Raw genomic sequence first — 21,722 nt, 5'->3', positions numbered from 1 at the left:
CTCAAACAAGCTCTAAAGCCACGTCTCCATGGCAGACATACATTTATAAACACACTAAAAAAAGATGACGTGTAGTACGAAACATCACTTAATTGATTGTAATTTCAAGAATTTTGATAATTCATATACTGTAATCAAATCCCTGCACTTTCAACAAATGTATATTTTCCAGCTTGATAATTGAACTCACTGTGTATTTCCTTTTAGAGATGGCAGGGATCATCTGGAAGGTCAGGGCAGTATTCAGGACAAAATCACGGTGTGTGCCACCGACGATTCCTACCAGATGACCCGCGAGCGCATGTCTCAAGTGGAAAAAGACATCTTGAGTCGCTCTGCCATTGAGATCAAACCTGGATCCACACGTCCAAGTAAGAATCCAGCTCATACACACACACAAAGGACCACTCCATATTCAAACATAATCATCTCTCATATAAATCATATCAAACAACACATTTATTTCATCCAAAAGCAAGTAATCCTACCCTATCGTTAATTATGTTCACATGGTTGATAGACCAGAGGGCTTTTGATCAGGGGATGGTTGTGTATCAGTCGAGGCGTGTAAGATGTGTTTCCCTCCCCCAATACCTCCTTCTCAAGCATTTATCTGCAGATGACACCGGCATGAAGCCACAGACCTGTTCCATTAATCTGATTGAGACTGCCAGTAGTATGCGCTAACAAGTCTCAAGCTGGGTGGATGAAGTTTAGCCCAGGCTTTTAATTACCATGGCTGGGGATCAATTAGGTTTTCATCTGCAGAAATACTGAATTATACATGGGGTCTCTCTCTGAAGCAAAGTCTGCAATTCCCCAAGCGACGACTAGAGAGAAGGACACGCGTCGGTCTGGCCTCTCGTATCTAAAAAAAGGTGGATGCGCGATGGAGTGGTTGGAGAAAATAAAGTATGTTTGATTCAAGGCAATTAAAAGCACTGAATCGCGTTCACTGAGGAATGAAAATAGTGCCCTTCCAGACAAAGCCCTGCAGAATCCTTTTTTTGTCAGTATGTGTCTCAATTTTTTCCCTTGTAATGTAAACACATTTGGGCTGCACTGCTTTCTGAGGATATAATTTCGGGACGGGTATTATAGGAGGACCAAATGGGATGATTTGATGTTGCACCATTCAGATTTCATAATAGGTGTGTTCGGTTAACATTCATATTGCGACTGAGTTTATAGTATTTACTTTGGCTTTTTATTCCACCACAGACAAAAAGCAATCCTGTCGCCATGCATATTTTTAACCAGCTCCAAATGCATATGGCGGTAGAAATGGAGCCATGTCCTTGCACAATTTAGTGCCTGGCAGATACATTTGTTTGGCTGAAACGAAAATAAAACGGCCTCCGACTTTTTCTCCCATCTCTGTAGTCGAGCGCAGAAACCTCTTGCGGCGACACACTGTATTTCTGTGGTAGAGTAATGGTACACTTACTGTATCTTCTAAATACGGCTTTGCCATCATAGTTCTCATAGTTGGCAGATGCTTTCAAATGTATGGCAGGTATTTCAGTGGATGTTTAATTATAAAGAGCAGAGGTATTAAGGTTGCTCTGATTTTGGATGCTGGCGTAAGGCGTGCAGAAGAACATCATCAAACATTTAGTATGTACTTACTGTTTGATGATGTTAGTTCTCATTCATTAAGCGATCAGGACGAGTGCAGTTGTCGTGAGTGGTAAACCGATATGGATTTTTTTTTATTTGAAGGCCAATGCCGATATCCTAAAGAGCAGGGTTTCAAATGGTTCTCAGCACTGTCAAAATAAAAGTCTTAATGGACCAAACAGAAAAACTTGTCAGCCAATGCCAAATATCGGCCGATAACACTATCTGCCTTGGCGATATATCGGCCCACCACTGGTCATCATGTGTTTGTGAACACACAAACATTTTCTATAAACTAGAGTAGCTATACTCTGTAGCATTTACTATAAGCACCTTTATCTATGTTTCACTGTTGTGGCATATTTGAGCATGCAGGCATGATTAAACAAGTGATCACTGGCTTTGTGAGGTAAAACATTTCGATTTGATGGGATTGCCTCTAAGGCTATATTTGATTAAATGTTTGATGTTGGAATTTTATGACATCTGTCTACAGTTCATACAGTATTATGAACTGTGTGTAATACAGTCCGTGACACAGTAAAGTATTTTGAATGCTTTTGCAGATAGAAAGCACAACATGTTTAGGCGTCAAGAGGAATTCAGTACTTTGTGTTTTTTCTCTCTTGTTTGTCAGCACGTTGGACTCTGCAACAGTCAAACATTCCTCATAAATAGAGTCATTGTTCTCTCAGCTCCATGGTTATCCCAATACATCATGTAGTTAATACAACTGTTGAAATGTGAAGACAGCTCTTTTAAGTATAATGAAATGTGCGATAGCAGAAATAAATTGGTTGCACTTTATAATAAGGTGTCTGTATTACAGTGAAATGATACATTTAAGTATTGAGTAATTTAATTACATGTACTTACTATAGGGTTAGTGTTTGGTGTTGAGTTAGTTTTGAAGGCTTAAAGAGATTTTTGACCCACATTATTTTAATTCTGTCATCATTTTTTCACCACCTTAAAGGAACACTCCACTTTTTTTGGAAATAGGCTAATTTTTCAACTCCCATAGAGTTAAACAGTTGAGTTTTACTGTTTTCGAATCCATTCAGTCGATCTCCGGGTCTGGCGGTAGCACTTTTAGCATAGCTTAGCATAGATCATTGAATCTGATTAGACCGTTAGCATCTCTCTCCAAAAAATGACCAAAGAGTTTCGATATTTTTCCTATTTAAAACTTGACTATTCTGTAGTTACATCGTGTACTAAAGCCGACAGAAAATGAAAAGTTGCGATTTTCTAGGCCAATATGACTGGGAACTATACTCTCATTCCCGCGTAAACTAATAATGAAGGAACTGTGCTGCCGTACCAGCAGGCGCAATGATATTACGCAGAGCCTGAAAATAGTCCCCAGCTCGGTAACTTCCAATGTGACCGGCACTAAGTTTGTAATATCATTGCGTCTGCTGGTACGGCACAGTTCCTTGATCTAATCAGATTCAATGATCTATGCTAAGCTATGCTAAAAGTGCTACCGCCAGACCCGGAGATCGGCTGAATGGATTCAAAAACGGTAAAACTCAACTGTTTAACTCTAGGGGAGTTGTAAAATTAACCTATTTCCAAAAAAAGTGGAGTGTTCCTTTACCTTCTTGTTACCAAACCTGTATGATTTTTCTTCTTCTGCAGAACACAATACATTTTGAGAAATGTCAATGGAAGTCAATAGTTAATGTGAGGATTGCTTAAAATCACTTAACGTAAAATGAATTCGATTTAACCCAGTCCATTCTGATTTTAACTCGCAAGACAACAAGCTAATCGTTTCTGCAGCGATAATAAAGCCCTAAAGCAGTATAAATGGACGCATGAACGTTATGTAAAACTGGATGCGCACAGAAGCATAGCAGTCACTGTATGAACAGCTTATGCTTCACTTTGTCCTATTGCAACCTTCAAAGTACAGCTTAAACTTCTAATAAGATTAGGTATGCTTGATATCTATTAGCACTCCTGTGTCTTGCTGGCTCCAGGTGAATTAGCACACTGGTGGGAAGATGGAAAGCAGAAAAAACGGCTCTATTTTAGGTGCTTCCGTTTCCACAGCTTAGATATTTGCACAGGAGAGAGCAACGTTTACCGTCAGCTCTCTTTCACACTCTACGGCCCGCCTGGTGCACGCCAGATTCAGAGTGCACATCATACGAGTGCTACGGGGGCCGTAATGTTTACTCAAAGCTGTATTTCCTAAAGTGGTCCAACGCTTGCTGTTAACACTACTGTATGTGCGACAGTCATTTGTCACGGCGCCGGCGCTCACTCCTTCTCCGTTATGTGTGTGTCTAATTTCACCTCAGGGTGGCTCGGTTTTGTTTTGCGTAACGAGAGCTTTGGGATTTGAGTGGCCCCAGAAGTTCTGTGCTATTTACAGAGCTCTCGGTTTATTTTCAGTGCTAAAGAGGCAGTCGGGTTAAGAAATAATCTCTCAGCCCGTTTTATGTCACTTTCTTAAGTCTTATCAGATTCTGAGCTCGTTGTAAACTCTTGTGAAGACGTCAAAATGCATTAAGGAATAATATAAGCCTTACTTACAAATTGTAGTCCATTACATGAAAAAAAATATAGTTAGTAACATTATTTATTGCACTTTTAGGTAATGTAAACAGACTACTTATTGATTACTTTTGACCTAACTTGTTTTCACATAGATTTCAGAAGGAAAGTCTGTACTTTATTGATTATTTAGTACTATATTGATATAAAAAATACAAAGAGAAAGAAAATATATTCCACTTAGGCCTGGACGATATTGAAGAAAAATGCAATATGCGATAACTCGTTAAATAATGTGATACTTGATATGTGATACGGTAATAAATGAATAAAAAATACATTTTAAATATATTTGAAAACTGAACATTAAATAACCAACATACATGCTTCACATTATTTTTGTGAGAAGAAAGCATCCCTACAACTTCTGAAAGTGAACAGCAGTGTTTTACTGTAGCATTACATAAAAAGTATGTGTCATTTAGGTTTATTTGACAACAGAAATGTAATAATCAAATGTAAAAATAAAACGCTGCTTAGTCTTCACTGTATGTATTAAATATACACTGATTCTTATCAAAGCTACTAAAGTTATTCCGTCAGGAGCAGGTATTGATTTTCTCTAATGTTGTTTGATTAACATTAAGCATACAAACAGACACGGGTTTATTAGGCTGCTGTCACTTTAAGAGCTGCACGGATCCAATATTTATAGTTACATGCGTGCTTTCTTTCTCAACTGTTTACTCCACTTAAGATATAACTGACTGTGTTTACATGAATAGTCACCTAGGTGGGCATTTTGGGATCATTTTGTCTGTATTTGGCCATATAAGCTGCGGCAGAGAACTGAAATCAGATTACACGCTGTCTGAGAGGCGGCTTCCTGTGCGCGAGTACTTTGCTTATGGCGCCTAATAACATTAAGCATGTCACATGTATGTAACAGTCATGCTGTTCTTGTCTGTTCTCTGCTGTCTGCATCGGCCTAAAACTTAGACTTCTCGTAATCTTTTGAAGTTTTAAAACCGTTGTTATCGTAAGCCATTGCAATATTTGCGATTTATTTTGATAATTTTCATAATTTCAGTTCTTACCCAGCATCAAACATAAGTTTTTTTTTTTTTTTTTTTTTTTTACTTACAGACCAAGTAATAATATTGAAAAACAATAGTGACCCTCTTAGTGTTTTTTGTTGTTGTTCTTCCCTCAGCTAAATGTGTGAAGAACTTTAAGAAGAAACAAGTCCTGCCTACAAGCTCTGACAACATTAATAGACATTCACCCAGCAACAAGAGGAGTGGTGCGCCCAGCTTGGTGGCCCATAGGCCCTTGAAGGAACGTGTCATTCACATTCTGGCCTTAAAGCCCTACAGCAAGCCAGAACTACTGCTCTGGCTGGAGAGGGAGAAAGCCAGCCCCAAAGACAAGGCCGACTTGAGCGCTGTGCTGGATGAGGTAAAACACACGTGCACGGCATGCTACAGTGCAAATGCTCAACAAACTAAATATTTATAATATACATAAATGGATAAATGTGTCCAATCGTGTATTACTGTGCTTTTTAATATGATTTAGTTTCAATTTGATGCTCTCACTCTAGTGATATATAAATATCACTCTGTTTTAAAATAATATTTCTGCTTAAATTACGTCATTAATTTACATTACATTTCAAGAGTTTGTTTTTGAAAAGTATCTTATGCTCACCAAGATTGCATTTACTCGATCAAAAATACAGAAAAAACAAAAATATTGTGAAATATTTTTACAGTTTAAAATGACTTTTCTATTTTAATATATTTTTAACGTTTTTTTGTTGTTGTTTTTTTGTTGGCAAAGCTGAATTTTCAGCATCATTACTCCAGTCCTCAGTGTCACATGATCCTTCAGAAATCATTCTAATATTCTGATTTGGTGATTTGATTGAAACCGCATAACTCATAAGCTTGTTCAAGATTGTTTGATGAATAATTTTGACTTGACTCGATAAAAAGAACCAGTTCATACGAGTCATTTGTTCACAAATCGTAAAAGTCCTGAATTGCACTGTTCGGTACTGCATGCAGGAAACACTTACTGCAAATGTAATTAACTAAGGCCACCCCACAAGATGATATCTGACCATCTGCGTATGAATGCACACAAAGTTTTCTCCCGACTGTCGCTCACAGAGGCTAGATTTTAAATTGTTCCACGTTTTTATTTTTGTCCCTTTCGTGACCATTTCAGTTCTAGTCTGGAGCCTGTATAATATGTTGTTAATTAAAATTCTTTGTCAGTGTAACATTCTGCACCAGGGCCAAGTTTTTTTTTTTTATCTCTCCCATCAATCCCACTTCAGAAAACACAGTTCAGTTCTCCGCTCGTACAGATAATCTAGTTTATGTCCAGAGCTGCTTCCATAATGCATTCGGGCAGGAGAGATGGCCGTGGCTGATTTTGTCAGTAGGTTTATTTGCTGAATGTTTCCTGCTGGGTTTATTTTCAGGAGTTCCTGCACAGTCAACGAGGTTGCGGTGCTAGCGGTAGCAATTAGCCTGCTGCCTTAATGATATTTCGAGAATGGATCATGTTTTGACAGAGGGTTGGAGCTGGCTTCATATCCCATTTGTAGAAGTGCTTACAGAACCGTCCTGTGCTGCAATACATTTATGCTTTCTGTTTTACATTTACGAGGTCTGAATTGAATTAGTCTCCTCTGGATGTATTTAAGAATGTCCTTAAAAGGCCTATCCTATGTTATTTTTCTTTCTCGTAAAACATTCTGAAGTGTCACATTTCTTCAAAAAGATGCTGACTGAAGGAAAGCTTGATGGTTCAAGTCACTCTTGAAATATTGTTTACTTGAGTGCATTTGGGAACAGAGGGCAGTTTCTGATTAGGAGAATAATTCTATTGTATATTTCCTTTCAGGTGGCTAAACTCAATCCCAAAGACCACAGCTTTACTCTAAAGGATGATTTCTACAGACATGTGCGGAGGGACTGGCCCGGCTATGTGGAGGAAGAGCGCCAACTCATTCAAAGGGTGTTGGCAAGGTACATTTTCTCAGTTCTTACAACATAATTTTGTATCTTTTTGTAAATATTTATTGCGAGACCTTAATCTACCATACTTTAACTTACTATATCTTTGCTTTTCTTTACTATACTTCCAACCTTTTTTTGTCTTGTATACTCCCACAGCCCAATTATATTTTTTTATTTTTATTTTTTTTTACAACTTTTTGGACACATTTCTCAATACTTTATACATTCTCAATTCAATACTCAACTCTTCACAGAGTTTTTCTAACCAATTTTCAGCTTGGCACAGCATTTCATTTCACATTCAGAATGCTCGAAAACTATAAAAACACTTGATTCATGTCACGAATCAGGCCATTCTTACATTAGCACACTAGCAAAGTTTCCGCCCAACAAACACACTTTGTCACTCAGAAAAACAATGACCTAAAACCACTGACTAGAGGTAGCATTATACACGTTTTCTTTTGAAAACTGTTTTACAAACCAAGAATGACACTCTAATTTTGAGAATCCAGTGCCGTGTAAATTACATGATCCATGCTTACATTACAGTATAAAATTATTCATATTTGTATAGATGGTAATGAAATTGAAAAGACTAACACTTGTGTAGGTGTTCAGCTACTGTACATATAATTGTTTTGATTGTAGTGTAACATGGGGGAAGATGCCCAACTTAAGACTTTTTTTAGCATACAGGTGAAACTAAAAAAATGTGAATATCATGCAAAAGTTAACTTATTTCAGTCATTTAACCTACAAGGTGAAACTAATATATTATATAGACGCATTACATGCAATGATGAAGACATCAGACATGTCTGATGAAGGGCTTGGGCCCGAAACGTTACATGCGGTGAGCAATCATTAAATTTGCCTAGGAGCACTTTCTGGTGTGCGGACTCATTGTTTACCTTTACTATTACTTGTCTGCCCAGCACCCAGTTTTATTGTTTTGGATGTGCGTGCTGCACCTTTGAACTCCATTGTACAAATAAATATCTCACTTTGCATGTAATGAGTCTATATAATATATTAGTTTCACCTTTTAAGTTACTGAAATAAATGAACTTTTGCCCGATATTCTAATTTTTCGAGTTTCACCTGTATCTTGATATGTTTAGCATGATGATGATGATCAACTAATGCGTTAAAATGTAAAACAAAATGCAGTATTTCATCAACTTTTCAGCGAGTGTGCTTGCGAAACACAGAAATGAATAGGGTTCAATGCTGGAACTATTATTGGTTATTTGGAACTATTGGTTGTTCCACGACAAGCATTACTTCCACATTCCTCAATTCCTATTGAAGTCTATGGGAGTGTCGCAAACTAAATTTAGTTTAGTTTAAGTTTCTTATCTAATATTTACATTTTATTTTATTTCAGCTTTATTTCAATTAACAAAAACGTCTTTAATAGTTTTAGTTTTAGGTAAGGATAATAACCCTACTTTAAAAAACACGTTAAGCGTTCATAACAGTATTATTTCCCAACTTTCTTTGACTAAGACGTGCTGATGACGTTTAGTACAGTATTGTCATCCAGGCCGTGCCCCCGCAGTCTGCCGAGATGATGTGTTTTGGAGGCCCTATTAAGTATGCGTTTTAGCACAGATGATGTGGTTAATAGGCCTGTCTGAGCAGGAAGCCATGCGATTCACTGTGCTGTTGAGTGGAATTATGCTGAAAGCTTCTGTGCAGCCGCATTCAGTCCCGGAACAATAGTGGAATAAACGACAGCCATCCTGCCAGATACGAGCTTGGCAGCCGTGCTTTCGGGAGGTTTTCAACACTCCGCCTAACTGACTGTACTTCAGCTTCTCCTCTGCCTTCACCTCTGCCTCTCGATTTTTATGCGCACTGCCAGTCAAAGGGTCGTAATGGGACAGCTCAAGATGCTCTCGCAATAATCCCCAGAATGAGACTTGCACAACATGGCGTGCCTTTGTGCATAAGTTTGTGGTCAGAATGTTTTTAATAAGGGGTATCTTATGCTCACCAAGGTTGCATTTATTTGAAGTAATACTGTGAAATATAATATATTTTATAGTTTAATATATTTTAAACTGTAATTTATTCCTGTGATGCAAAGCTGAATTTTAAGCATCATTACTCCAGTCTTCAGTGTCACATGATCCTTCAGAAATCATTCTGATTTGGTGCTTAAGAAACATTTCTTATCATCAATGTTGAAAAGTTGTTCCGCCTAATATTTTTGTTGAAATCTTTATACGTTCTTTTTTAAAGGATGTTTTGATAGTTTCAAAAGAACAGCATTTATTTAAAATATAACCTTTGTAACAATGTAAGTCTTTTGACCAATTTAATGCAACCTTACTTACCTCAAACCTTTGAACTAGTGGCTTTTTTTTTTTTTACTATCTTTTTACATTTTATTTATTAGTTTAATATTATTTATAAATAAAACCATATTGTTTATTTATATTTGACTATATATTCCTCAGTAGTACAGCAGGTTTGTCAGGAACGATCCTCCGTGTGATGAAACGGCAGCTCTATAAGAGGAAGGAGCTGTAGGAAGCAGATTGCCAGAGGAAAGTTCCAGCAGAGTAGGAATGTCTCTGGCACCATTGTTCTCGTCACTGGACATTATCGAGGCTTTTGCCAGTCTCACTGCAGATGTTATCAGTTACCCGGAAATGCTAAGCTAACAAGCCCCGGCGCTCTGACCATCCGAACGCTGTACAGCAGCATTAGTGTTTTTTACACTCCGCTCAGGAACGACCCAACCTGATTAACACCCGAGCAAATCCTAGACCTTGATCCTGAGCTTTCCATTTCTTCTTGTTTAAGTCCTTCAGTAAAGCATAACTGCACCTTTTTATAGCTTTCTGGAACAAGGAAGTTTATCTCGACTTGGGACGTTTCAGGGATTTGTTTCAGAATTTAATTAGCAAAGGTTTCCTGATGGCAAGCATGCAAAGAATGACATTTTGACAGCGTCTCACTTTTCTGATATTCCAGAAAACTCCAGCCTCTCGGCAGCAGCAGTAGCCAGTTGAAAAGCTTCCAGCCCAGCCATTCATTCCACAAAACCTCAGGGGATTCTCCATCCCAACTCAGCCCTGTCAAGAATCTCTCCATGGTAAATATGCACCTATAAAAAGAAGTGCTACTTTTTTTTCCCTGTCGCTCTCATTTTAAAGCGTTTGCGTAATTTCTGAAATGGACTAGCAGGTTCTTATGTGCACAGGTTTGTCGTTGAATGTGATTGATTTACCTGAGATGAGTGAGAAGAGCCTCCTTTTTTATTTTTTTTGTTTTCTTGTGAAGATCATGCTTGGCGCCGTCTGCTCTTTATTTATGGAGATGCTGGAGGCGCTTCAGTCACTGCTGTTTGCAAGAGCCAATTAAGCTGCTGGTCCACACTATTGCTAGTCGTCATGCTGTTTTCCATCTGCAAACTTTGTGAAAGTCTCCTTCTTTTTTCTTTTTTTTTACTCCCAGAAACGCCCAGTGCCTTCCGACCATCTAGAAAGTCTGACGCCGAAAAAGCAACGTTTATTAGACCAGAACATGCCCTTGCAATCTCCTTCCAATGGACATCTCAGCTCCTCCATGGGCCGTAGCTCTTCCGCTCATGGGAACACAAGTTTGCTAAGGGGGACCAGTACAGCCCAGCAGAGCCCAGATGGTCTTTACCAGCGGCACAAGCTCAGCGAGTCCAACAGCTTGCCCAAACCAGAACAGCCAGAACCAGCACACCAGCCTCCCAGCAGTCCCAAACACACAAGAACTGAACCAGAAATCCGCACTGACCAGCAGCTAGCGAACGGCCAGCACAAAAAGAAGAAGTCCAAGAAGCATAAAGAAAAGGAGAGGGAGCGCTTAAAACCTGCGTGGGCCGAGACCAGTCCCGACCTCAAACAGAACCAAGAAAATATTAATGGTGGGTTTAAAAGGCTTCAAAGTAAATATATTGGTGGATGATGTATTATTTGCAGAGAAAGTACTATATACACTAAAAGATTAGAGGTCTGTAAGATTTAGAAAATAAAAAGGTTTTGGAGGATGCATTAAATTGATCAAGTGACAGAAATCGGTTATTTAAAATGGTTTTAAATATATTTCAAATAAATGCTGTTCTTTCGAACTTTCTATTCATCAAATAACCTTAAAAAATATTCAATATGGATAATAATAAGAAATTGAGCATCAAATCAGCATATTAGAATGATTTCTGATTTTCATTTTACATTTTAAAATGTATACAAATACAGAAAAGTGTTATTTTTAAATCATCCTACTATATCAGGTTTTTTTTTTTTTTTTTTTTTTTAGTTTACTTTTTATGAAATTATTGCAGTTTTGTAGAGCACAAGATAATTATTTCAAAAACATTAAAATAATCTTACCATCTCCAAACTTTTGAATGGTAGTAGTGTGTATAACTAGGAAAGTTAAATGATTATCAATACCAATAGCGTAATTATAGCCCATAATACATTTTTGCTATGGTATATTTGCTGGCGCCATTCACACAGGATGGGTTTTCATATTCTTCAGTCTTTGATTTTATTGACATTTATTCTTTAAAATAAAGATTATTTTAATAATTTAAAATAATAATTTTTATGTATTATCATTATTATATGAACATAAAGGGATTATTTAACAGCTTTTTTAAGCTCTTCTGTTAATCGTCCAAGAGATTTTGGAATCTGCCCAAAAAGTTTGTTGTCTAACAATCATCCATCTAACTTTATGATTATGCTTGTTACATTGTACAATGTCAGGCAGGGATATTAGCAGGGATTGTGGTGATCATGATCAATATTTACTTGCACTGCCATAAGAGCAATGGAGTCATTGATTCTCAGAGGGTATTTCCCTAATAGATGTTTCATAACTCCTTTTACATAAAAGAAAAACAAAACACCCTGTCTTGAGACTGCCACTGCACTTCCTCTCAGAAGTAACTCACTGCAAGATGCTTTCATTTCAAGAGAAATGATGGCAAAACGGGTTCAGACATGCCAAGCAATTCAGGAAATGTTCCTTTATGTTTGTGTGTGTGAATGCACAGATGTGTGTGTGAGGTGACTGCTTGTCTGCGCCCTTCCCTAGCGCTAGTGTGGATTATTAACTCGCTAACAGCTGGCTGAACCACTGGAAAATGTGCAGAGCCCACTTTGACGGCCGGCTCGAGATTGACGTCTTGTCGGCATCGACCGCCCTCCACGTCCCTTATCGCAACATTTGATAAATGACTCCATCAGCCCGGGCAGTGTGATATGTTTGCGTAGTGAGATTATATAAACCTTTTTATGATTCTTGTCTGTGTTAATGTGTAGACCACGAACGGCCCGACACACCTGTCACCCGTGCCTCGCCTGATGAGCTGCCTGACTATTTATTGTAAGTAAGACCAGATTTCGGCTTTATTTTTCTGCTTTGTGCTTCTGTATTTATTTACAGGTGGAGCTTGTCTGTTGATTTTCATCATAAATGAGTGAATGAATCGAAAATGAACAGCGCTGCACATTTAAAGCTATAGTGCTTGATTTTACAGACTATAATTTAAGAAAACATTTTTTTTTATTTGAACTGTCAAGGGTGACAAACAGCCCTGATCGTTTCAGACAAACGCCTTAAGAATGAGAATAATCTTTTATTTTGATATGTAGTGCCACCTACTGGTTTCACCTTGAATTATTGTCACTGTTAAAATGGTTTAGTTCACTCAAGGAACTTTTCTTTTCAGAAAATACAACACTATTACAGACTCTGAGCAGCGACAGAGGTACAAAGAGGATTTCTGTGCGGAATACGACGAGTACAGAGACCTTCATGAACGCATAGGGAAAGTCACGGAGATCTTTGTACAGTTGGGCTCTAAGATAAAGACACTGTCTCCTGGGACACAGGAGTATAAGGTATGGAAAAATACATCATATACACTACCGTTCTATATTTGGTGTCAGTTTTATTATTGTTTTGAAAGAAATCGATATTTTAATTCAACAAGGATGCATTGAATTGATCAAAAGTAACAGTAAAAACAATATTACAAAAAATATTTTCTATTAATTTGACAGTCCTGAAATGTTTTTATCACGTTTCCAATATTTCTTGAGCATCAAACTTGCATATTGGAATGATTTCTGAAGGATCATGTGACACTGAAGACTGAAAATTCAGCTTTGCATCACAGGAATAAATTACATTTTAAATATTATCATAGAAAACCGTTATTACTGTTTTAGTGTATTTTTGAACAATAAATGCAGCCTTTGTGCACATTATGATGAGACTTCTTTCAAAAGCATACACTTTTGAACAGTACTGTCCATTTTTAATTAAACTTTAATGCCCTGTTTTAAAAGTTACTCGTGGAAGCATGTGTCTGTGTTTTACAAGATAATTCCTTGGCAAACTTTATATAACAGCTACATAATGGCAATGCATGTCGGAGGTTATTTTAGATTAATATGTTTATTTTCTATTATTATAGGTAATGGAAGATCAAATAATGGAGAAGTATAGGAAGTATAAGAAGGTAAGAGATTTGGATTGTGTTTGAAAAGTACATGTTGAACTCCCATTACTGCATATTTAATGTTGAACTCCAATAACTGCATATGTAATATGTTAGGGACTGTCCAAACTAGAGCTAGGTTTTAATATACTAACTTAACTATGAGCCTTGTTTTAATATTCTAATATAAATTCTTAAAATGCCATTCACTTTTCAGTATTGTCACACTGCTATTATAGTATTTATTAATATTTAAATAGCTATTTTTTTATGTGCTTTTGTCATTTTATGTTTAAAAATAATTCTAATTAGCTTTAATTTATTTTAATTTCAGTTTTAGTAATTTAAGTGCTTCCAACTTATTTTATTTCAGTTATCTGCTACTTTTTTTAATGTTCATTTTTGTTTTGTTTTTTAAGTCTATTAAAAACTATTTTTTATAGATTTTACTTTTCTCAGTTAATACTATTACTAGACCGTTTATGCCTTGTATTCTGGGTCTATATGAAAACTGAACATTATATGTAGTGCACCTTACGTCCTGCAGATGTCGCCATTTTTGATACCCAGTGCGAAAGCCCCTAAAGTATCAATATTGATTTACTTGTTTGATTTTCAACGCGTTTATGATCCTCTCTGTCCCTGTAGAAGTTTCCAGGCTACCGGGAAGAAAAGAAACGCTGCGAGTATCTCCATCAGAAACTCTCTCACATCAAAGGCCTGATTCTGGACTATGACCTCACACAAGCGCTCTCCTAGTGCCAGCCATTCCTTCCCAATCTGTTCGTACGGACCAAAAGACTCCTCAGTGGAAAAATCCAGGACCACGCGTCTCTCCTTGAGAACGACTAGGCATTTTCCACATCTTTCCTCCGCACAAACTGTGGGTAACTGTGTAGAGGCAGAGGATCTAAGTCCAAACTATCAAAGGCCAAGACCTCCGACTAGTGACTTAAGCCCTTTAAAGTTCTGATTTTGATAAAAAGTGTTGAGGAATTTGGTTAGACGTGAGACACAACCTAAGCCAAAATAGTTTCTCTCCCCCCCCCCACCCCCCCACCCAAATGCAGCGTACGTGTAACTGTTGCCCTCGATCTTCGACCTCTGACCTTCAAGGCTGCAGGCTGCTTTTAAGGTACAATCATAAAGCCTGGACGATGAGAGATGATTATCTTATCCGTGTTCGCTGTCTGTTATCGAAGCACAGTTTCTATTTTGATATTTTACTGAATGTATATTTGTACACTTGTAAGATCTTGACATCTATAATAGAGCGTTTAATCACTGGATAGAATAAGGGAAACCTGGCATTTTCTCAGCTCCGGGGTGATCCTATAGCGAGCTGTGTAGAGTACGAGGGTGCAATCCATCATATGAACGTCTGTGTGAAAGCATCAGACTCTCGGTTAGACCAGACCTTTCTCTTTTGTGTGTGTGTAGCCACATGATGATGAGCTCTGGGATCCAAATTTAATCTCGAATTCCTGTAGCCAATTGTGTAATGAAAGGAAAGGTGCTTAACCTGGACGCATTAAAATGAGAGGGAAAAAAATCAAATATGACAAACATATATGGAAGATGGTTTCCAACACAGAATTAAAAAATAAGGTAATTGCGACTTTTTTTCCTCAGAATTGTGTAATATAAACCCTCATTTGCGCGTTACGAAGTCAGAATTGCGTGATATAAACTCGCAATTCTGACTTTTTTCTCAGAATTGTGGGATATAAATTAGCAATTGTGAGAAAAAAAGTCAGTATTGTGAGTCACAATTACCTTTTTTTTTACTTTTTATTCATTGGGAGAAACGAGCTTCCATAAACATTCAGAAGTGATAATATTCTCATGATTTTTGTGTCCAGGGTCCAGTGCTCAAACCACTACAGCACACTGTGTCCTTACAATAATGATGTTGATAACATTATTATTATTATTATTATTTGGACACTAAACAGCTGAAACAATCATGTTTTAAAGCACATTTAATTCCTTTTATCCTTTTTATTTTTAACAAAAATGTATTGATTAATGAAAGAACATATTCATGACCTTATCTGTTGGATATGTTACAGGAACTTCAATGTATTTTTTATTGACATGTCGTTATTGGTTTAATTTCTTGAAGTTTGAAATAACACTGCGTTCTTTCCCTTTAAAGCATGAAGGTGTTTCTCTGAATCCATTTCTTTTTTGTTTGGGTCATGTTTTATGTGAATGAAAGTATACAGTATGTCTGTTGTCCCAGAATGTAGGACTTGATGAACACAAACTGAGGATCTCACTGGTCTTCTACTTCACGTAGCGGCCCGGCTCAAACACCAAACGTTGTAGAAGCAGAGTCTTTCCAAAGTCCCTCTATGTCCGTGTCATTCCTGTTCATACCCATAGCCTCATGTACATTTATGGAAGTATTTTTTGTCACTTTTGCGCTTTGACATTTCTCTTGTGGAGACTGCTGATCTGTTATTTATGTCACTACAGTGTTAGTTCCTCTAATCCTTGATCCTGATTTGTTATCTGCCTGGAAAACTGATAGATAAATAAATGCCAAAATAGCATTGCTCTTTATATTGTTAACAGTTTGTTTCATCCTTTCATGGGGCAACTTCATGTATTGATGTAGATGCCTTAAATAAACTGGACCACATTAACTTAATTCTATGGACATGTCTCCTGAATTTCTCTGCTTTGTGTGTTTAGTGATATTGTAAACTAAAACCATACAAATATTTTTGTTTATTGAAATAAAATGTATAAATACTGAATGAAAAACTAAAATTGTCTTGGCAGCTAACTGAAATAAAATGTTTAAGTTAAAACACTAAAACAGAAAAATAAAAGTGAATTCAAAATATTAAACTATAGTATATAATACTAAAATAACATTAGTTTAGCACACTGTGTGTGTGTACCTGATATCACTGGGTAATTAAACCCTGTAAATACTGTTTCACATTTAATAGCAGTCAAAAGATCTCTTATTTTGAAGGACAAAAAAATGCAATTATCCACAAGTCCAATTATCTACATCAACAATCTACTGAAGGTTTTACTTTACCCAAAAGCTGTTTCATGAATGAATGAATTCAAACTTTTTCATTTCCAGTTCTGAATATGGATGGATAAGGCATTTAATTTGCCATGAAATGGATTGGGTTTTTTTTTCACTTCTTTTTTTTTTTTTCCTCTTTCATCATCATAACTTGACCTTCCGCTAACTTTTCTCTGGTGAAATCATTTTGTCTGCTTATATCCCGCCCACTTCCTAAAGTTGATTGCAAGATTTGGGGCCGTTTACACAAAACAATTTTTTACTAAAAACTGAAAACTTTTGCGTTTTGGGGGCCTGAAAATGCAAACTTTTGAAAATGTTTTTAAAATAGTTTTTGAAAGTTATACTGTTATCATCTCTGTGTACACTACAAAAACGCAAATTTGTGATTTAAAGAGCATGCGTATTACGTGTTCAGGCCGATAGGCGCCATGCAACTACTGGCCTGACAGCATAATACCATAGACAGTATATAAACGCATAATACAGCATTTGTTGTCGTTTCCGTGGATCCTGTGAAAAGGGATTGTTTTGATAAAGGTGTCGTCTGTACGAGAAAACGCGAAGGAAATCCTTTTCCGTTTTTAGTATTGTTGTCATGTAAACGAACCCTCAAATTTAGCCAATCCAATACACAAATGATGGATAGAGCAAAGTCCCCGCCTTACATTTTTTTCTTTTTGATAGTTTGTTTTACTGCATGACAAAATACGGAAGAAAAGAGCAGCTACATTGCGAAGATTTCAACAAAGTTTAAAACTAAATAATTACAAATGGATGTAGATATTTGAATATTCTGTATCCATAAGAGGTGTTGTGCCCATAAGAATTTAGGTTTTACTCCAACTATTGTGTCTAATGTGGGGGTAAAACTGCTGCGATATTTATTTTTTGGCAGACGTGAGAAAAAAATACACCAAAACCTTTTTAACAGTGCATAAAAATTCCTTTATTAAAGTTCACAGTTTGTTCTTAGAGCAGTTTGTGCTGACAACCAATTATGCAGAATCGGAACATAATAGTAGGCTAATATTATTAAAAGTCATGATAAACCAAAATTGGAAATAACGACTAACAAAACCCTGTCTGACACCTTAAATAAAATGTAAACAACTCTAGGATCTGTCAGGATGAGGTAGAATAGATATAATTTCACAGGTGGTTCTCCGCATAAAAGAGACTAAATGTTGAGCACATATTTAAAAACAAAGCTGTGCATCTGCTACCATAGAGAGCAGCTTTTGCCTGGAAAATAAATGTCACAAGCTCCAAACATCATCTCAATATCATCAGTACCAAAGTGATATAATCTCTATTAAAAGTAGCCTACTAAACGGTGCTTAATATACAGGTGTATTATTTCACTAGGGCTGCCATGATAACACAACAACCGATACGGCAAGGCACTCTATTTAATGAAAGTGTACACAGCATGTGGTCAAACACACACTGTGAAATCTCATCTAAATGATGCTATTTTTTATTTATTATTTTTTTTTGCAGGTGCACTGCTGCATTATGGGTATGTTCTATTTTCATATCTCCCTTATACAACGATTATGTTGATCCCTTCACAAAAGCTTAATGGAAGTCTAATTTCACACTAAAATGTAATCATAACGGTTGTTAGGAAAGCATTCTGGATGTTACTCTAAAGCATTTTCCTCATTCCCTAAATCATGGCTTGATTCTGAGGTTGGGCCTCAAGACTGACAGTATGCCTAACAGAGAGGAAACCAGCCCACAGAAGCCCACCACCCCTGCATTTGTCTGGTAAACACCCAGTTTGTCAAGTGGAATGAAAAGATCACACACATTTTTAAGTGTATCGAGAGCCACAGCTGGCTGACCTCTGAGGCTCTCGAGGAGAAGGAAGAGGAACGCATCAAGCTGAGGCACTATGACACAGGCCACATCCGGGATTTCATTAAGGTGCTGGTCGACTTTTTGCTGGTAGCGTCTGTCCCGAGACTTCTGCGCCATAAGTTGGACGATCACATAGACGTCTCTGGTTAGATTCATGACCAAGGACAGGAAATAGAAGCGAGTGGAGTTCAAGCTCCAGCGCTCCTTGTCGATATCTTGTATTAGCCCGACAGTTCTGGCCCAGAGTGTGTTGTCACAGATGAAGTACAAGGCACGGCTGAGGTTGGCAAATGTCAGGCAAAGGCGCAGCACGGGGTCAGAAATATGAAGAGTGCTCTTGGCCGCATTGATAGAGTTCACCGTGTTCCCAAGCCTGAATACTGAAAAAGAGCAAAACAGACCCATTATGGATGACATTCCTCTCATTTCTCAGTTGGGGGAAGAGTCCGAATGTCTAGTTTAACTGAGGAACTTCACATTTCACAGAGATTGTTTTGACATTTAAAAAACAATTTCGGACCTTCTTTAAAAATACCTGATCACTAGAAGTAATATGCCATAAAAAAAAAAACTAATTCCGCACATAATGCTGAAAACTTAACAGTTCAAATGTGCTTTTTATGTGAAGTCTTGCTTTTTTATTACCCTTAGCTCGTAAGCACTGGTATATCTGGTATGTCTGAGGTATATCATCAAATTTATTTTTAGCATTTTTGATCCATTCTTTACAGTAACCCCAAACTAGAAAATATGCAGGGTGGGACTTGATTTTATCTATCGTGAATTGATTGGGTGGTTTTGGTTTGCTGTTGCTGTGATCTCATGTGATTGACAGGTTGCCCCGCCCTCGCGCCAGTATACACGTCATTAGAGAAGAGGAAATGAGAGGCAATGTCATTTTGATTAAAGATTACAATGCCACATATATTTAAAATGAAAATATGTTTACGGATAAATCATTTATAATGAATACTGCAATATTCCATGAAAATATAAGAATAGTTTATTTTGATTTCATGGTGGGGGAATAAATATTCTTCACTCTTAGAAGAAAAGGTTCTATATAGAACCTTAAAAGGTTCTATAGGCGCTTCGTATTTGGAACCCCTAAAAGGTTCTATACAGAACCCAAGAAAGGGTTCTTTCTTGTCATTATATAACCTTTTTAGCATAAAAGATTATTTGGAGTTGAGTAAAGAACCCTATGGTTATATATAGAACCCCAATGAACCCTTTTTTTCTAAGAGTGTAGAACCTTTTAGGGGTTCCAAATACGAAGCGCCTATAGAACCTTTTAAGGTTCTATATAGAACCTTTTCTTCTAAGAGTGTAGAATAAATGTTATTAAACTGTAAGGTTAGGTTACTAATGAGATAAGAAATGTAACTGGGGTCTGGCATAAATAGTGCACTAATAAATAAGTACTAGATAAGCTGGACTACATAGTAACTACTGAGAAAGAAATAAAATAACTTTTTTTGTTTTGTGTGTGATTGTTTTGTGTTATGTAACAGTAAATGTTCTTACGCTTCCGCCCCGAACTCATATTAGACTCCAGAAACTGCAGCTTTTTCACCAGCTCTTTTCTCTTCGCTTCATTTCTCAGAAGGTATTTCGCCAAAGCGCATGCATATTGGGTTGCTCTAAAGCAAACGAACAAATCAAATGTTCAGACATAGTCTAGCAGATTATCTTTTATAGGAAATCATTTCAGTTCAATGTTGTTTTGAGGGATGACAAGCTTTGATAAGAGGCACTGACCTGAATATGCGATCCCTTCCTTGACTTTGGTTAGTGAAGCTAATGAAAGTTTCCATGTGTGCAACAGAAGCTAGTGTGCAACAAAACTGGGTAAAATTCTTTGAGGAGTAAATGACTAAAAAGTCGAAAAGCAGTGCATACTCAAAGTTAAAGATCCGTGTTGGTGTTGTCACACATATGTCCTGTCAAAACCACACGATCCTGCGCATAGATCCTGCGTGGGTTGTGGGAACCGAGGTGAAAGTTCATGGAACATACAAAACACACGCTGAACCAAAGAACACACTTCAGATCGATTCAGCAAATCATTATTGTGTCGCGCTTATAAAAAATGAATACAGCTTCTGGCTGACTAATTATAGGAGAGTTCAAAATAAATGACATTACAAAAATTTATGACGGACTGAGTTTGTTTTTGTTTTTTTGGGCGATAGGAAGTCCGATTCATTTTCCGGAGTCGGTTCTTTCAAACAGTTCCTTTCTCAAGTTTTACGTCATTGCGTAATTGCGTCATCACACGGTCTCTGACCCTGTCATCCCATTCTGATTTTGATCAAAACATTCTAATAGGCCACATGTAGCATAGACAGTGTTTTTATTGTAATTGAATGAATCACAGGTTTGGTTGTTGCAATAATTCAGTCGTAAACATTCCTTTACTTTTTATTTGTAACATTTCTTCTTCTCGGCTAATACTTTCCCCCCAAAAGTAAAATCCTCCTCCGTGGTCTGTCGTGAATTAATCGTTTACACTGCCTTTGTGAAGCCGAACCTGTTTCGTAAAAAGATCCGACAAATAGCGTCTCTTTCACGTTCACTGTAGGTAGGGCTGTTTGGTTTAGTTCATATCACCAACACACGAGGTAATTTTAGGATGAATATTGTTGTTACAATTGTAACGAACATCATTAACGCTGTTGTTTTTGTAATTTTATAACGTTTTTTATGTTAATTGTCGTCAAACTCGAGTTTTAAATCGGATTTTTTTTGGATGAAGGATCAGTCACAGTGTACTTCCGGATTTAACTGACCAATGACTGGCTCAGGATTAGAGAACGGAAATACCTGGATTAGAACCGCAGGTTAGTTCCAATTCCTTATGCCAGCCCACTGCTGTTACATTTAAATTCAATCTTTCTTGACGTAGCCTATATGTAGTTATTTTGTTCCTTAAAAACCGTGAAGATGTGATCATTTAGAGGCCTTTATCTCATGAAAATATTACAACAAATGTATTTTGCATCTACTTTCATATGATGATCATTATTGATGTTTGTTATATTATTGATTCAAGTCAATTGAATTCTTTCAAGCATTCTTTTTTTATTACAGAGTAGGGTAGTAGGACAAGCATGTTGATCAAGTTGTGTGCATTTTAAAG

General features: G+C 37.1%; 3 protein-coding genes across 3 annotated transcripts in view; 2 read left to right on the top strand and 1 right to left on the bottom strand.

Annotated features, from left to right (window-relative positions):
* LOC307003445 (RNA polymerase II elongation factor ELL2) overlaps window positions 1-15,669 on the top strand; it is a 41,185-nt gene extending 25,516 nt beyond the window's left edge. The window contains exons 4-12 of the mRNA XM_079621834.1: window positions 208-371; window positions 5,342-5,586; window positions 7,045-7,169; window positions 10,149-10,269; window positions 10,632-11,073; window positions 12,479-12,542; window positions 12,889-13,060; window positions 13,639-13,683; window positions 14,311-15,669. Coding sequence (XP_079477960.1) covers window positions 208-371; window positions 5,342-5,586; window positions 7,045-7,169; window positions 10,149-10,269; window positions 10,632-11,073; window positions 12,479-12,542; window positions 12,889-13,060; window positions 13,639-13,683; window positions 14,311-14,421 — 1,489 coding nt within the window. The 3' untranslated portion in view covers window positions 14,422-15,669. The remainder of the gene's footprint in view (window positions 1-207; window positions 372-5,341; window positions 5,587-7,044; window positions 7,170-10,148; window positions 10,270-10,631; window positions 11,074-12,478; window positions 12,543-12,888; window positions 13,061-13,638; window positions 13,684-14,310) is intronic.
* A 2,107-nt stretch (window positions 15,670-17,776) lies between these two features.
* On the bottom strand, window positions 17,777-20,805 carry pex11a (peroxisomal biogenesis factor 11 alpha). The gene is made up of 3 exons (XM_079621699.1): window positions 20,342-20,805; window positions 20,108-20,223; window positions 17,777-18,960 (listed from the first exon to the last, which is right to left on the bottom strand). Exons 1-3 carry the CDS (start codon window positions 20,395-20,397, stop codon window positions 18,392-18,394), a joined length of 741 nt encoding a protein of 246 aa, XP_079477825.1. The 5' UTR covers window positions 20,398-20,805; the 3' UTR covers window positions 17,777-18,391.
* A 298-nt stretch (window positions 20,806-21,103) lies between these two features.
* The window catches only part of plin1 (perilipin 1), an 89,829-nt gene continuing 89,210 nt past the window's right edge, over window positions 21,104-21,722 (top strand). Inside the window, exon 1 of the mRNA XM_079621688.1 lies at window positions 21,104-21,423. The gene's annotated coding sequence lies outside the window, so the exon portion shown is untranslated. The remainder of the gene's footprint in view (window positions 21,424-21,722) is intronic.

This window comes from Phoxinus phoxinus (assembly GCF_949152265.1).
Source record: "Phoxinus phoxinus genome assembly, chromosome: 8".
NCBI lineage: Eukaryota > Metazoa > Chordata > Actinopteri > Cypriniformes > Leuciscidae > Phoxinus > Phoxinus phoxinus.
The sequence above is the reverse complement of the archived record's forward strand: the minus strand, read 5'-3'. Positions and strand labels throughout refer to the sequence as shown.

What these genes read in the sequence shown, in the direction of transcription:
- pex11a (XM_079621699.1), bottom strand. Translation starts at nt 20,397, where the DNA reads ATGGAAACTTTCATTAGCTTCACTAACCAAAGTCAAGGAAGGGATCGC. An exon ending in GGAAGGGATCGCATATTCAG is followed by an intron (nt 20,224 to 20,341) that starts GTCAGTGCCTCT and finishes CGTTTGCTTTAG; the next exon opens with AGCAACCCAATATGCATGCG. An exon ending in TATGAGTTCGGGGCGGAAGC is followed by an intron (nt 18,961 to 20,107) that starts GTAAGAACATTT and finishes GCTCTTTTTCAG; the next exon opens with TATTCAGGCTTGGGAACACG.